Source organism: Corvus moneduloides, chromosome 4, assembly GCF_009650955.1.
Source record: "Corvus moneduloides isolate bCorMon1 chromosome 4, bCorMon1.pri, whole genome shotgun sequence".
NCBI lineage: Eukaryota > Metazoa > Chordata > Aves > Passeriformes > Corvidae > Corvus > Corvus moneduloides.
Window position 1 is genome coordinate 19,533,167 of NC_045479.1, and position 15,845 is coordinate 19,549,011.

The 15,845-nt window shown below is 41.5% G+C and overlaps 1 protein-coding gene across 1 annotated transcript in view; it reads right to left on the reverse strand.

The window, feature by feature from the left end:
* The window catches only part of LOC116442629 (tyrosine 3-monooxygenase-like), a 34,799-nt gene extending 19,163 nt beyond the window's left edge, over positions 1 to 15,636 (reverse strand). Inside the window, exons 1-7 of the mRNA XM_032105803.1 lie at positions 15,448 to 15,636; positions 14,387 to 14,561; positions 12,385 to 12,473; positions 10,195 to 10,262; positions 8,937 to 8,987; positions 5,213 to 5,358; positions 55 to 190 (exon numbers count right to left, since the gene is read on the reverse strand). Of these exons, the coding sequence (XP_031961694.1) occupies positions 55 to 190; positions 5,213 to 5,358; positions 8,937 to 8,987; positions 10,195 to 10,262; positions 12,385 to 12,473; positions 14,387 to 14,561; positions 15,448 to 15,636 (854 nt within the window). The remainder of the gene's footprint in view (positions 1 to 54; positions 191 to 5,212; positions 5,359 to 8,936; positions 8,988 to 10,194; positions 10,263 to 12,384; positions 12,474 to 14,386; positions 14,562 to 15,447) is intronic.
* Between the last annotated feature and the right edge of the window lie 209 nt (positions 15,637 to 15,845).

Consider the following 15,845-nt stretch of genomic DNA (forward strand, 5'->3'; position numbering starts at 1 on the left):
AATGATCCCAAACACATTCAGAAGGATGGAATTATGCCAGGGCATCAAACTTACGGTTCTGGGGAATACATGGGAGAAGAGAAATGCCTAATATACTGTGTGCACTGGAAGACACGAAATGCCAGGCTGGCAAGGAAGTCACGAGCAGACAGCAGTCCTGCAGCTGGTGTCAGCTGGAAACCTGTTCTCTCTGCAAAGGGACACCAAATTTAGCTGTTTCTAGGGTTAACTACACAGCACATTTACTTTAGCTATAGATTCAGGGATCCTTCCTGCTCTGTTGCAATAGTTCCCTCCACCAAGCATAGCAGGCACACCCTGGCTTATCATTAATGTGCCCTTGTACTGTTATGGGGCCAGCTCCTGCAGCATGGAATCACCTACCCATCCAGCCTGTGTGTATTCACACAGCAATGAGACGAGGTGTGGCAGTACTGCCCACCCCAGTTCACATTTTTTGCACATTTACACACATTTACCTATGTTCCACATGACAGTGGTGTGTCTGAGATCACACATGGTCCCTACAGTCAAGCAGGGAACAGAATCTGCATCTGGATTTTTTTTTTCTTTTTTTTTCTTTTTTTGCCATTATGTTTGTCTAGAAGTCACTACACAGCCTCCCAGTGATGTGATCATAGGTGTTTTGCTTTGCACGTGTCTACAGAACAGGACAGAGGAATGCAACATTTCTGCACTGTGATTTCAGCTTGTACATCCAGTTTTACCCCAGAGCACCCTGCATTACCATGAAAGGACTGTGAGAGACAACTAGAAAAAATAACCAGTCTGGTGGTCAATAGAACACACAATCTACATCTCCATGGGAAACATGTTGGTGGTCTGCAAAGCTAAGAAAATTGAAAATCACTGCTTTCAAAGTGAGCCAACAATAATCCTTCTGAAGTCCTATATTCAAAATCTGTGCTGCATTCTCAGCTCCCATAAATGACATGTCATCTTCTTTAAAGCATAAAACTACATTTTAAAAAAATTAGAAATGGCTTTATTCTCAATTCTTTATCCATATTCTAATGTGTCAGGAATCCTGTAACCTTTTTTTTTTGTGTGTGTGTGTGTAAACAAAGAAAAAAAATCCCACCCAGAAACCAAGCCATTTTCAAGATTTGTTTTCGTTTGTTTTTTCATGTTTCTTCCAGAATTTCTTGTCTTACTCTGTCAGGCTATTAGTACTTTTCCCATTAAAAAAAAAGAAACAACAAAACAAAGCAAAAAAAGCACACAGAGAAAAAAAAAAGGGAAAAAACCAAAGAAGTGACAAAATATATGAAGAAATATAGGAATGAGAGGACAGCAAGGAGTGCTTCTACCTGACATTGAGATGGACTAGGCGGTGGGCATTTGTCAAAGTTATCTTCTACTGCTCCACTCAATTCAAAGGTAATCAGTACAGAACTACCTCAGAAGTGAGCAATATAAAGAAAACCCTATGGAGATTATGTATCTATCTTTGTCTATATGCTAGTCCAATCCAGAGGAATGTGAAAATTTCAGAATCTGGTAATCTTTGGGCTGAATTCTGAGTGAAGTGAAAATTGCACTGGCTGAAAAATATATTGTATGAAAACCAAGACCTTAGTAACTCAATTTTGGAAGGACTATGAAAGAGTCTAGGGAAATTTATACAGCTTTAGCATCCATGTTGGAGGAGAAGGAGAGAAAATGAAAATTACGGCTTGTGCTCCCTGAGATGTCCTTTTAAATATAGGCCAGTGAATCAGACAGTCTGCTGATGGAAGAGACTTGGCCAGCTGCCTTGAAAAGCCCCAGGAAAAAGTTATCTGCTGAAGGTAATATCTGCAAAATCTGAACTTCTAGTTCATGACTGCACAATAAAACCAGCAATCAGTAGAGAATTGGGGGTGTGGCTGGTTGGACCTGCTGCCCGAAGATCTGGGAAATCAAAATGCATTGAAGAGAAGGTCTGGAGCAGTTGACCTAAAGTGATCTGCAAGGCTTAATTCTTGGCCTAAAAACTGGTGTATACAGGCGGCCTGTGCATTGTAGTGTGAGCTTGCTTGAGTTCACTGGCTGTAATTTCTTCCAGCTGTGGAGCACAATGACTGCCTACATCCAAACATCTTTCCTAGAAAGAAAGATGTGCCTAGGTTCATCTAGTTAACCCTTTGGAAAAACACTTGCCATGTGTAAATAATCACACTGTTAACCACTTAATTCCCTTTAAGTAATTATGAAATATTTGTGAAGTACAGTTCATTTCTCTTCAAACCAGCCTCACTAATAGGTAATAACAGACAGCTCTCGTGCTGAATCAAAAGGAATTGATTTCTTAAGGTTACAGATATTGCTAAGTTAAAGAGAAGATGGAAGTTTATCTGGCTGTATGGGCTGGTTTTAACACGATCACTTTCTTTCCAGGTTATCCCCCTCTCTCTCTCTGCCTCCTATAGTTTATTGTTTTCAAAGCTGTCCAAGGGGAGGTTCAGAATGGACATTCAGAAGCTTTTCTTTACTGAGAGGGTGGTCGAACACTGGAATAGGCTCCCTAGCGAACTGGTCAATGCCCCAAGCCTGACAGCATTTAAGAGGAGTTTGGACAATGCCCTTAACAACATGCTTTAACTTTTGGTCAGATTTTAGACCTTGCAGTTGCTTCTGACTCAGACTAAGTCTCGGCCGTGTGTTGGTGTGACCCAGCCCCCTGCGGGGCTGGGGCAGCGAGATGCCAATCAATCCCAGCCCATCCCCTGGATGGAGTTCCCCAAGAGGCAGACTCAGAGGTCGAGGGGCAGCTCAGAAGCCTAAGCCGCATCCCCTGGGCCGTGCCCGGGTCCAAGCCACCTCCCCCGGTTCGGGAAAATTCTCGGTTACTCGGTTGTTCACTGGTTCTCTGTTGTCACTCCCGCTTCTCAGTTTCCCCCAGTGGTTCTTGTTAAATTGTATCCTCCCCCTGGCTTGTAACTCATTGGTTGTTTTCTCCTTTCACCGGGGTTTTCAAATTCCCTATAAAACTGAGGACGAGCTCGGGCGGAGCCATCCCATCCCATCGAATTAAACCTGTTGGAAGCCAGACCCGAACAGCCTCTCTCTTCCTTTGTCTCTGAGCTAACGTGAGCCGATGCCATCGGCTCCTGCCGTGTTCCCTCTGCACAGAAGCCAGCTAGCTCGCCAGCCCAGCCAGCAGCTCTTTTCCTGATGCCGAAGTTGCTTCAGCGACACACAGAAGTAGCGCAGCTGGACTGTCTCTGACCTGGGGCATGCCAGAGTCTGTGCCTCGAGCACGCTAACACTGTGTTAGCTGTCCAATGATGTCAATCTTCCTGCTATTCTAGAAAGTATTCTGCCTAGTGAAATGACATAGTTAGAGGAAAGCAAGGTAGGACATCCATTCAAAGCCTCCTATAATGGGACAAAAATAGTTTCCTCTCTTTTGCCTCCTAATTGTCCAGCTGTTAACACAGCTCTTCTGAAAATATTTTGTTTCATTCGTGCATAACCCGTAGGCTAAAGTAATCCAGTTTTAATCTACAGTTTAATGAGGGTAGGACCAGTGGTTACAAGAACCATTCTTTCCATTATCCTTAGCCATCCATTCCAGAATGGAATAAAATGCCTCTGAAATGCTTGATTCTCACTCCCAGTTAGTTCACACAATTACCTTACAGTAGACACCTTGTGTTTATAGTAAATGAGTTGAAACTCACCGAGAACACCTTTCCAAATATTATTGGCAGATTTTTCAGCATTGCTGTTTGGTTTTTTTGGGTTTTTTTGGTTATGACACAGAGAAAATTTAGAACCAGAGCCTGTACAAGAAGTGAGCAGACTCCATGCAATCAAATCCTGTCAACCAACATGAACAATACAAATAGGTTTATGACAGGACAGTCACAGTATTCTAAATTCTCCCACTTTGATATCACCTGATACACTTCAAGGGTATGAATATCTGTGGTAATCAAGTCAGAATCACAATTCCTGGTGCTCCCTCCTGTCAGTTACTGTGTAAATTAAATGAGATCAATACTTCAAGAGAAAAATATTTATCAGCCCAATTATTGTAAGAGGGAAGTAAGGTGGGTAGTTGAATAGAAGGGAGAATACATGAGAAAGTACATAATGCCTACACAGAAAAATTCCCACAGCTGGGTGCAATGGTGTTCGTGGAAGATGCTTTTCACATAGCAACCCTCCCTTCCCTTACACTAAACATGCAATAAAAGCCTTGTCATCAAACAGCTTAGTCTTCATTAGAAATGCTAATGTCTTAAAAACTCTTCAGCAACAGAAAGCTTATTCAACCTAACTTGTATCCCCTACTCTTATACAGAGCAGGTCTCTTGCTTTTCTGAGTATTGTATTTAAATATAATTTATTTAAAGTTAAGCCATATTTTTTATTGTTTATTTCATCATAGTGATAAGCTGTCTTCTCTCTGGCACATCTTTTCACTGAGGAGGAAGAAGGCAGCTTTAAAGTTCACCTTTCTTTACTAATTCTTGATAATCAGGTGGTTTACACAAAAGCACCTGGCCTTGGGTGCAGCCTGTGGCCTCATAAAGATAATGCAGGCTCCCTTGCTCTCCTGCTCTTTGCTAGTCAGCCCCCAGCTAACAGGTCAGCCTAGCAAACTTGTGTGTTCTTTTTCCAAGGTCGCATCTTCATGCCTTTATGGACTAGCACCACAGCCTTTGTGCTCTCCTGTCAGCCACATGGTAGGCACCAACAAGTTTAGTGTGGCAAATGGTGCTACGGAGAAGCAGAGTTGTTTCAAAGCAGCTGCTGATTGACTAGAAGAATCTCCTGGAAATATTTTTCTCCAGCACACATTCCCATCCTGCCTCATGCACCAGGAACAAAGTGTACTTGAGAGGTATGTACCTGTACTTGTGTTTGGGTCTTACTGTCAGCATGGCTATAGAAGCATAAAACAGCAAAAAGGCTGTGAGGAAGTCATGCTGAGCAGTGTCTGCTGTGACTGTAGTGCTGCTAGCCCTGGGATTAGCTGGTTAGTGCCACACAACTGCTGCCACTCACAGAACAGGCACAAACTTACAGCCTGGTCCCTCAGTGTGCCTGGTGTGAATGTCCTGTGCTACAGCTCCCTGCACCTGAGGGAACGCTACAGCTCATCAGCTCTGCTCACCAGCCTGTTTCCTAGGAAATGGTTTGTGGTGCACAAATTTGTGCAGGAAACCCTAGACTAAGCCACGGTTTTTAGTGACCTGACCTTTTAAAAATCTGGAGACATCCTGAAGTTGAGGTATGTTATCCTCTCGGTAGCCACAGTGTTTCTCAAGCTGCTGGAAAGCATCCAGGTACTGTGTACAGGCGTGAGTAGGGTAAAGGCTCCTCAGCTTCCTGTAGACTTCTCCCCTGAAAATCAAAAACTGTACAGCATGAGACCCCTTAATAAATGAGTCCTTATCTGTCCTATCTACAGATCCACAGAGAGATGTAAACCCCCAGCAGACATCATGGTCTGAAAATATGAGCTCAGGACACCTGGTGCTTGAAAGCTGGTGCTGGTTGGGTGTAGCAAACCAGAAGGGCTTTTTGCTTCACTTTTCCTTCAGAAGATGTCCTTTAAGGACACCTTTAAGGACTCTAATACCCATACAGAAGTGTTTCTTGATTAGGCACCTTCTTCCTTACGGTGTTGGAGGCATCAGGGAAATCCCAGGGAGAGAGCTGAATCTGGGATACTCTGTTGTTCAGTTTAGGAACGGAATGAATCGGGTATTCTTCCCTTTCAATACTGGGGTAGAACTTGGAATGCTGGTCCTTCCTTTTCCATGCTGAAGCCTAGCCTAGATTTGCCTCTTAAAAACCTCAGAAAAAGCACCTTTTCTGATACTGAAGAGTAATATCTGGACAGGTGAAGAGGTTTGTATTTTTGCAGTTCGAAATGCCTGGCACGGGCTATGTGTTTGAAAGATATGCCAGCTTCTTGAAATATTTATCCCATTAAACAGAAAGAGACCAGCTGAAAATAATATATGTAACCTGATTTGGGCACAGGTTTTAAGCTTCTCACAAACTTGATGGTGCTTGGATTTAGAGTTGTGGTTTGGAATATATTTAGCTGTTGCAAAATAAGCAAGTAATAATAGGATGGCAAAGAACCTTATAGAAATGGTTATTTTTGTTCAGACGTGGCCCTAGGGTGTTAACAACTTTATAAACATTGTTTTATGAAAATTGAGATCGTTCTTGGAAATGCTGGGTACGGGAAATGACCTTTGGTTGGTTTTGTAATTTTTCTTTTTTTTTTACTATTATTATTATTACTCTCTTTTTTTGTGATGCTATTGTTGCTATGGAGGTGATAGCCAGTCCTTGGTAAAGGCTCTTTATTTTTACGAATGTCTTGCGCAGCATGGGAGTAATGAACCAGAATGAAGCGGGGAGGAAAACCTTAGGAGGAAAAAAAGTTAAAAGAACAGAGGGAAACAGTGGCTGCTGTCACTATTGCAAAAGCCACAGGAGACTGGGCCATTTCCATGGAAGAATTAGGAAAAAATGAGGAGGACTAGAGTTCAAGTGTTGCCCTGGCTTATTTCCTCATAGAATACCACTGACTTCAGTGGGGTTGCATGGGATTTGAACCAGCGCATGGTTCATGCCCAGACTGGAGTCTAGAGAGAGCAGGCTTGTTTACACTTCTGCACATATGGTCTCTTTTATCAAAGTGTCATTCTGCTGTGTGTCCAAACATTGGCTACCACAGAAATGCAGGCGGTCCCAGAGACCAGTGATGAACTATCCAAAGCTAAATGTACCTCTAAGACAATCATCTGAGTATTCTCCAAAGTCAAGGGAATAGCAGGTATGAAAGAACTGCTAGAAGCAGAGTCTATGGAACACTCTAGAAAGAAGACTCCTAACAAAAGATGGAGCCAGATGCTTGAAAGACTTTGAAGGCAATAACCTTATTTTACATAATTTTCTTACTGTTCAGGAAAAAAAAAAGTGGCACTATTCAACTTCATTATGAAGATGTGACAGGTGCATCCCCATAATTTTGTCCTGAATTCTCTGTTTTTCTTACACAGCTTTTACCCATATGGCATCTCTGACTGCTTAGATTCAGGGCCTTCCAAGAAGTTGTTTTGAAAACAAAAGCTCAGATCATCTGTACCCTCTGTTTTCTGAAAGTCATATTTCTTCACTGGCTTGGTTTTCATTTTTATAACCATGTTGCTTCAAACTGATGGCATCCAGCAACTCTTCAGAGTGACACCAAGGGAATTTAGTCTGTGCTACAAATTTTGCCTGCAATTGCACAGTGCTCAATTAAGTTGTGCTGTAATGCAGCTGACCTCAGGGTACGGCCTCAGGGGGCTGAGATAACAATTGGGAAGGCTAATTTTGGAAACAGCTTTACTTAACAAGGCAACCTGGGTTGCTGGGGTTGGCTGTTTAGGGAAATGGGCAGATACTCCTTTAAAAGTCTATTCTGTTGCCACAATGGGTCTAATTCTAGGTGGAGAAGAGCTGGAATGACGAAGGTTGGCAACAAAAGAGAAAAACAGGAAAGAACACAAAATTAAATTTTCTTAAATGTGACATTCCCACACGCCATCCCATGCCAAGATTGTTGGCTGGTGGTAGTAATCATGAGCATGACACTGACCATCAATCTTTGACTATTGAAAGATGCTATAAAAACCTATTTGAGCTTAATAAAAATGTGTCCTCCTGGATGAGTTAGATGCAAGGTTTTTATGTGGTCATGGCTTTCTGTGGCACAGTAGATTTTATTTTAAATAAAGTATTGAAAGAGATGGGATGGCAGTGTGGTTGAGGTTCTGGCATGACACAGCTAGTCTATGGATTTAAATTCTGGCACTGGAATAAATTTTGCATGTGATTTAGGGCAAATTACTGAAGTTCTCAAGTTTTCAGTTGCGCAGTTAGAAAATGTGGTCTTCATTCTTCCTTTCTCCCACCTAAGGCCTTCTTTCCATTTATATTGTAAACTTTTGAGAACAAAGACTCTCCTATGTGCACATGTGGCACCTTGCACAATCCCAGGACTCTGCTCTTACTTGAGGCATTTGGACATATTAATGCTTTGTAGTAACATGCAAATGTGTAATTCCTGCTGCTTACTGATATATTTTAAAGTCAGTGGGAGAAAGTGGAAACAGAGGTATTTCAAATCTGCTCTATTTCAAATCTGCCACATACTTCACATAATGTTTAAAAATATACTTTGAATTTTAATTTTGTTTAATTCATTGGTTGATTTTTTTGTTGTGTTGGGGTTTTTTTGGTGTTGGTTTTTTTTTGTTGTTGTTGTTGTTTTGGTTTGGTTTGGTTTTTTTTGAGTGGCAAACCTTCAGGAAAAACAAAGCCCCAGTGAAGAAATGCTGTACCCTTGTAAAAGTAACTTACCATCATTTCATATGATATCTAAGGCCCTTTTACAGTTTAAATAATGTACCCTGGAAGGGTATTTCAAAATTTCCTCTACTTTCAGTTTGAGAAAATGATATGTATTCACATTAAAAGCAATGAATACTTGTAGGAGAGCAAGCTATTCTGTGAATATTGAGTTAGCCATATCCTCTGAGTGAATTTCCATCCCATGAGTGAGCATTTTTCTCCTGGGAACAGGTTTGAAAAGGTGGTATTTTTGCCAGCACCATGGCTATGGTAAATTAGAGGTCAGTTAGAAGTTATTCTATAGGCTCCAGGTGTTTTCTGGGGATCAGCAGGAAGGGAGATGGTCAGGAAAATGCCTTTTGCTCTAGGATGTGAATAGTTAAGACCAGCCCAGAGAATGGCATTCTGCAAAACAAATGTCCAGAAGATGACATTTAACCAAAGAGTAAAATGTGGGGTGGATGAATACAGTTTTAAAAAGGTTATAGCTGTCTCACACTGCCAGTCTTTCCTGGGACCGTTGTGGAATGGCACAGGAATTGGAGCAAAAGTACCAAACTCACCAAGTTGCTGTTTCCTGTGCTGTGTACTCGATGTGAGGTAAAGGGTCTCCTCTGTAACGAAGAGAAAAAATATGACATGTGTCTCAAGAAAGTTTCAAGTTCAGTTTCCAAGTACTATATTTTTGTTTTGCCTGCACCATGAATATTTGCTGGAATGAAAATAGAAACAGTAAAATAGTAAATAAGGAACTATTTTTTTGTCTTGGTCAGCTCTGATGTTGGCATTCTCTGCTCTGTTACAATGTGAGGAGGAAACAGAGGGATATGTAAGAAAGAGATCTGTGTTCAGAAGGTTTACAGATGGAATAAGAGACCTTCAGGCTTGCCATCACCTCTGCTGAAGGCAATCTAGCAAGCAAAACACAGTGTGTGCCTGGAGAGTCCCCCCCCGGAGGATGTGATCAGCACAGTACTGTCACAGAGAACTTTCATAAAGCCGTGAGCAGAGAGCTGCCCAGGCATTCACTGCATGGTTAGCACTGACTTCTCTGATGGGTGTTTTTTTCTCCTCTTCCTCACTGTTGCTTCTTTTGTAGCTCTGAGTCAGTTCAGTTCTGCTCTTGGGCTGTTCTGAGCTGGTCTGACTCTGGTATTTGATGGCAGAGAGAAAACTGTATTCAGAAGTCTCACAAGACTTTGGAGACCCCACCAGTTCCTGGATGCCATGAGGCTGATAATCCACGATCAGTTTTACCTATACCTTTGATTTACCTTATCAGAAAGCAGGGTAATTCTGGTGAAGGCTTGCACATAAAGGTGGAAACATTTTTATTCTCTTACACAAGAACTGAGAGCTTTGTATATTTTTAGGTAGTTAATGTGCGTAGATGGAGACATTTAAAAAAGGAAATAACAAAAATAATAAATTGCTTTCCACTGTTAAATATATATATGTTAGTAAATAGTGTTCCTTAAATTTCCCTGAAAAAGATTAGCCTCAGCTCAGGACCGAGTCCTAAAAGGAACTAGAAAATTGAAATAAAGAGGCATATTGAAATCAATTCTGCTAAAACAAAATCTGGCACTGAGCTGGGATATGTGAACGCAATCTTAAGATTTTTGCCTTAAAATGTATTTGCTGTGTTGTCACAAACGCCAATTTTGTATGGAGTGAAAGCTTTTGTGCCTGAATTTTGTTCTCTCAAAAGTGGCCCCACTAATACATTAACAAAATATTACATCTCTGACATTTCTTGCACATGAAGTCTGAAAGTACATGAGGAGCACTGAACTCTCCCTTCAGCAGCCTTGTACTTACACTCTGTAATTAAAGGCCAGGTCAGCAAAGAACGCCCTCCGTTTGTTATACTCCAGGTCAGCGTATCCCTGGGTTAGAAAATAATTTGGGGGAAAAAAAAGCCTTACATTATGAGAGATCTGTGGGCATAAGTAGAAATCAACAGAACCAGCACCGGATCTGTAGGAAGTACGGGCTCCCCACCCAACCTCCCCTGTGTATTTATTACTATGTTGTGAAAAACAGACTCAGCGGTATCTGTTTAAAGGGGAAGTTTACCTACTGAATACCAGAATTTTCCTTCTGCTCCTTCTGTGTTTACTAGAATTTAAACTTCAAGCAGGCTTTGCCAGCTATTGAATATGCATACTGACATGGAATCACATTCCTTTTAATTTTACATCATTCATAATAGGAATTAAAACTGAAATCTGAAACTGTGTGCTAATATAACTCATAAAACAGAGTTGATCAGCATCACTGTTCAAATATTTATTATTCTAAAATATTCAGAACTTACTGGAACCACTTGGTATACTACAAGCCAAATTTGTCCCTTAGGTTTATTCGCACAATTTTTAGTGTAGCAATAATACCAGTAAGCCTGCAGTTAATGAGTGTTGTGTGCGTGAATCTGAGGAAAGGGCTGGATCCTGGGAACATGTTTATTTTGTCATGTGCTGTGGATAATATGTTCATTCAGACGCCACCCTTGCTTGTCAGTGGCTGTAACAAGTCCATTTACGTGAAAAAACACGAAGAACTGTTGGGCCAGGTTTACATAGATGCTGTGACCTCTCAGCTTTGCCCCTGCTGTTCTGAGGGCTCTGCACCCACCCTCTGAGCAGCAGGAGCCTCCCTGGGGGACCTGCAGCCAGTGACAGGGTGGCCCAGAAACTGGTGTCACAATGACATCAGTTTGATTGGTTTCAGCCGGTAAAGAGAAAGTAAAGAACAAACTGAAGGTGTGGAGATAAACAACCCAAACTGTCTACTTGGTAGGAAATGTTTATGCAAAATCTTTCCTGAGCTACCTTGAGCTACCTGTACATCAGCTTCTTCTGTGCCTTCCCCCAGCCTCTCCATTTTTTGAGCCCTGCTCAGAAGCATGATAAGCCCATGCTGTGCTCTCTCCTGCCACAGACAAGCGATGTTCAGTGCCTGAGGTAACTTGTTTTCAACTTGTTAGGGATTTCTAAATTGCACTACATTCTGCAATTTAAATTTATCCCCGCTCAATACTTTGGTTACTCTGCACCACTGCTGCTTTCTCTCAACTTCTTCAGTGCTCACACCTTCTATTTGGCAAAGATGAGGGGAACTTGGTCCAGTTCAAAGAATTCCCAATACATGTTAATTTGTCTAATGAGAAACAGCCTAAGAGCTCAGGAAAATTACAAATACTTGGACTGTTTGCATCAGAAAGAAATGAGGAAGAATTAAATATGCCCTGATTATTGAAGATATGAAACTCTCCTAGAGCATTATAGTTGAATAAGTGATCCTCAAAACAGAAGACAGACTTATAGACTTGGAAAGGCCTATTTCATATTACACAGGACTGTACATAGCTCACAACAAAATATGGTTTAAGGTTAATGAAAGGGACTAAATAGAATTCAGACATGTAGAGAAGGGAATGACAAAAACTTTCTTGTAGATTCTGTTGACACATATCTACACCTGCACTGCATTTCTCAGTGCAAAGTATGTCCTTTTTCTTTCCTTTCCATGCATCCCTTCTGTGTGATGCTTGACAGGACACAATGCTGCTGTGACCTGCCTTGTCGATTGGCAAACGGCCCTTTGGAGTCCCTTTTGTGTCTGTGTCTAACTCACACCTCATCTGTACTAAAGCTGGGAAACTTTGATGAGAAATGAGTGTTTGTTTGTTTGTTCCCAGTACTTTGCCTTAATATTATCACTAGAGCAGGACTCCACAGTGCATTTTCCCCTTCCCTCTCTTAGAGTTTGTGCTTAGGGCATGGCTAAGAATACACATATAAAGCTCTTACAGTAAAACCCTTTTTGTGGTCCACTCCTGCAGGGACTCATGCAGTCCTTAATTCCACTGAAGATGAGTTTTTATCTGCCCCTTTGTTTTTGCTCTTCGTTCTAGAGTATTTCTTTACTCTTGAAGTTTCCCTTACAACAATCTCCCTACAGAGAGTTTCTCTTTTAGAGATGAAATAACAGTAATGTTAAACTTACAGGCTGGCCATGGTCCAAACTGGGATCATACTTCGTGATCAGATGGTGGCACTTGTCCAGATCTTGGATTTTTCTAGGGAACCAGGGCACTGGAGAGAAAGCAGAGAGTTAAACAAAAGAGTATCAAATAAATTTTAGAAGACAGAGTAAATAAAAGCTGTGATAAAGATTAAAAGCTTTCTTTTTATCAATATCTAAGAATATTCATATCTACATGTTACCATAATTGTCATCGTACATGCCAAGTTGACTTGTTTCCTGGCCAAACTGGCAGATTGGATGAAAAATTATCTGAAATTAACTTGCTGTGATAATCTCTCAGTTTTAATTAGTAGAAACAATTTTTAAAGGCAAAAATATCTTTTAGATCAAATGTGCTGTTCTGTTTGACACAGGACAGCAAATTTATTTCAACATTCTGGATTTAAGAGTATATTTTGATCTTGTCTAAAAAGCAGTCTTACATTTTCATACCTTTAAAAGTGAAACAATATTTTAAAAGGAAAACGTGAAATTTCTAAAATTTCTAGAAACTGAACAGGTGAAGAAGCATCTTCAAGTTTTTTCCTTCTGGCTCATTTTTTTTTTCCAGCAACATTATTCTTTAGCTAAACTTCCAAACAGCTTCCTTCTCATGAAGTGGGAAGCTTTTCCAGTGACTAAAATTAAAATAAAGTGTGAACATTTTAATTTAAATGTCAGTATTTATGAGAAATTAATTTAAAAAGAAGTGTTGGAAAAACACAAAGTTGATTTTGCTTTCGGAGGTCAGACTGATGCTGTAATCAAACTTTCTGTGGTACAACTCAGGTCCATTTGGGGTCACCCTTAATCTCATACTGGACAAGACATCAGACATCTCTGTACTGAATGTTAAATATAACTTTTGCTGTATTATATTATATCCAGGCACATCAAGTTTAGAAAAGTACAAACCTAAAAATACTCAGATATTGGGGAAACTCCATTTTTTTCATGTCTTACAACCAATTCTGTGATACAACAGAAGAAATACCTGTTTGACAGATGTCTTATGTGCACCCAGAACTTTTTTCTGAGCCTTTGTCTCTGGCTGTACCAGTGGTTCTGCATGCAAGGTACCTTTCCAGCCATCTATTACCATATCCGCTCAAAACCTGTACCTGATCACAGCTGCCCCCGGGTATGTCCCCACACACATCTTGCCTGTTCCTTGCAGAATTGAATGTAAACACACCCTCTTTCGACAGTGCCTTGTTTTTATTGTAGTTCCACATCCTGGCACATCTGAAACCTCCCAAGTCCCAAGGAAATCCTAAAGAAATGCTTCTCCAGCTCCTAAACCCTCTTTGGCTCTCCAGTTTCCCTGATAATAGTGATGCCCTCTTGATATCCCCACGGTTCCTGAGAACAGCTTGGCGTGGACTGCATCTCGTAGTTAGCCTGACAGTGAATTTCAAACAATACCCAAAGGTGCCCAAATGGGTCTGTATTAGTTAAAAGTGCTCTGGGAATGTCTGTCTGGCCTTGTCAAAGGAGGGAAACCCCATGGCAATTCTGTATTCAGAGAACTCATCCTGTGAGCTGGACCCTCAGCCTTCTCTTCTGTCATCCTCAGGATTGTATTAGTCTCTAACGGCTGTATTCACCCATTCCTGCCTGCAAACAGGAAAAATACCTGTCTGCCCCTGTGTTTTTCTTGAAGCAACCAGTTCTCTGCACAGCTCTCAGCACACAATCTTCCTGTCATTGAGGAGTTTCTAGTTTCTCCTCAGCTTTTTGTTCTGCTGCTCTTTCTCATCTCCCTCTTTGCTGGAACACTTTTCTCACCTCAGTTCTGCTGGCTATGATGAAGTGCTTCTCTTTCTGAACTAATGGCAATGGAAAGCAGCCATGCAGAGACAAATAATGAATGCACAGTCACTGGCTTTCCAGACAAATTAAATTACTATCATGAAGCTGAAGCTAAAACTAAAAAAGTTACTCCGAAAGAACAGCACTAATAGATGCATACATTGCTTACCTTTGTCTTCTCTGCTGGCTTTCACATCCTTTGCTACTCTCTTTAAGGTGGTGATGAGGATACCAACATCAGCACTGTGAACTTCACATTCAACAAAAATGTCAAGATCATCAGCAGAGTTCTTGGGCTTTTTGGTTCGACGGGTTTCAAAGTGATAGATTTGAGTTTCAAACATCTGCAAGAGCCAAGTGTTCATATGATGAAGCTTCTCCAAAGACTGAAAATCCAGGTAAGTCTAGATACACTTCCACAGTGTCTTAAAAGGTGACTAAAAGAAGTATTAATTAGAAGTGCATGTTAAGCAATGAAGACCAATAATGTCTGGTTTAGAAAGAGCTAAAATACAGAGAGAGCTAAAGATTAAACACTGTAGAAATGGGTAGAGAGAGAATGAGATGAATGATGAATACTGTTGACTGTAGAATTTCATCTGTGCAGAAATAGTAAACGAATGGCCGGGTAACTTAAAACCCTGCCAGAATGAAAGCAGATCTATTGATGTCTAATAGCACCATAATCGTTAAAAAATTGGGAAAATAAATAACAAGTACAATGCTTTTCTTTAGAGTTATTCATTTTCCCAGATGAGAGTGAGCACCTGGTGGGGGTACTTCAAGTGCCCAGACTACATAATGCCTGTGTGGTTCACAGCTCTTATAGTCTTTGTATCTCCTGCCAAATATGCAGAGAAAATTCACTGGCTTCTAACATCTCCACAGTCTGAGTGCTTGAAATGCTGGCCACCACAACTGCTAGAAAGAAACAACAGATTGGTATCTGCTCTAAACAACCCTTGCATAAAATGTTGATTCTTCTAAGAGACTGTGCCTAGATGCTCCCTTCCCCCAGAGCACTCTCCCTCTTTGCCCTGAGACCAGGCCGCCTCTCTGAGCAGCTGGAGCAAAACCAGGACAGTGAGAAAGGGGGAAGGCAGCACAAGGTGCAAGTCAGGCAGGGAGCAGGAGAAGGGTGAGAGAGGGAGAGATGTAGACTGGGAGACATGAAGGCAGTAGGGGCAGAAGAGAGGGCTCAGCAAAGGAAGGGAATATTGAGGTCTGTACCTCAAAGACTTCAGCTGCCTTAGAGAGCTCAATCTTCCTCACGTTGTAGAGGGTGAGGGTCAGAATGAGAGAACCTCTGTCATCTTCCCTGTTGGAGTCCAGGCTGCCTTGGCTGTTCAATGACTGTAAGCCACACATCTTCTCCTTGTTGGCCTCTTCTTTTGGGCCTGAGATCCCCACCAAATCCATCTTCATTGGGAGATAGGGGAGGGGATTGCAATAGCCAGGTGTTGAGTGGAAACTGCCTGAGGGTGAGGGAGAAATGGCCCAGGGAATTGGTGGGACTGGAGATGCAGGGTGTCTGTGTGGGCGGTGAGCTCAGAGCTGCCAGAAGCAGGGAGACAAGTCTGTTGCTGTGTGTCAGGCGGAGGGATGTTTATGTTGGTCGTGCCAGACGC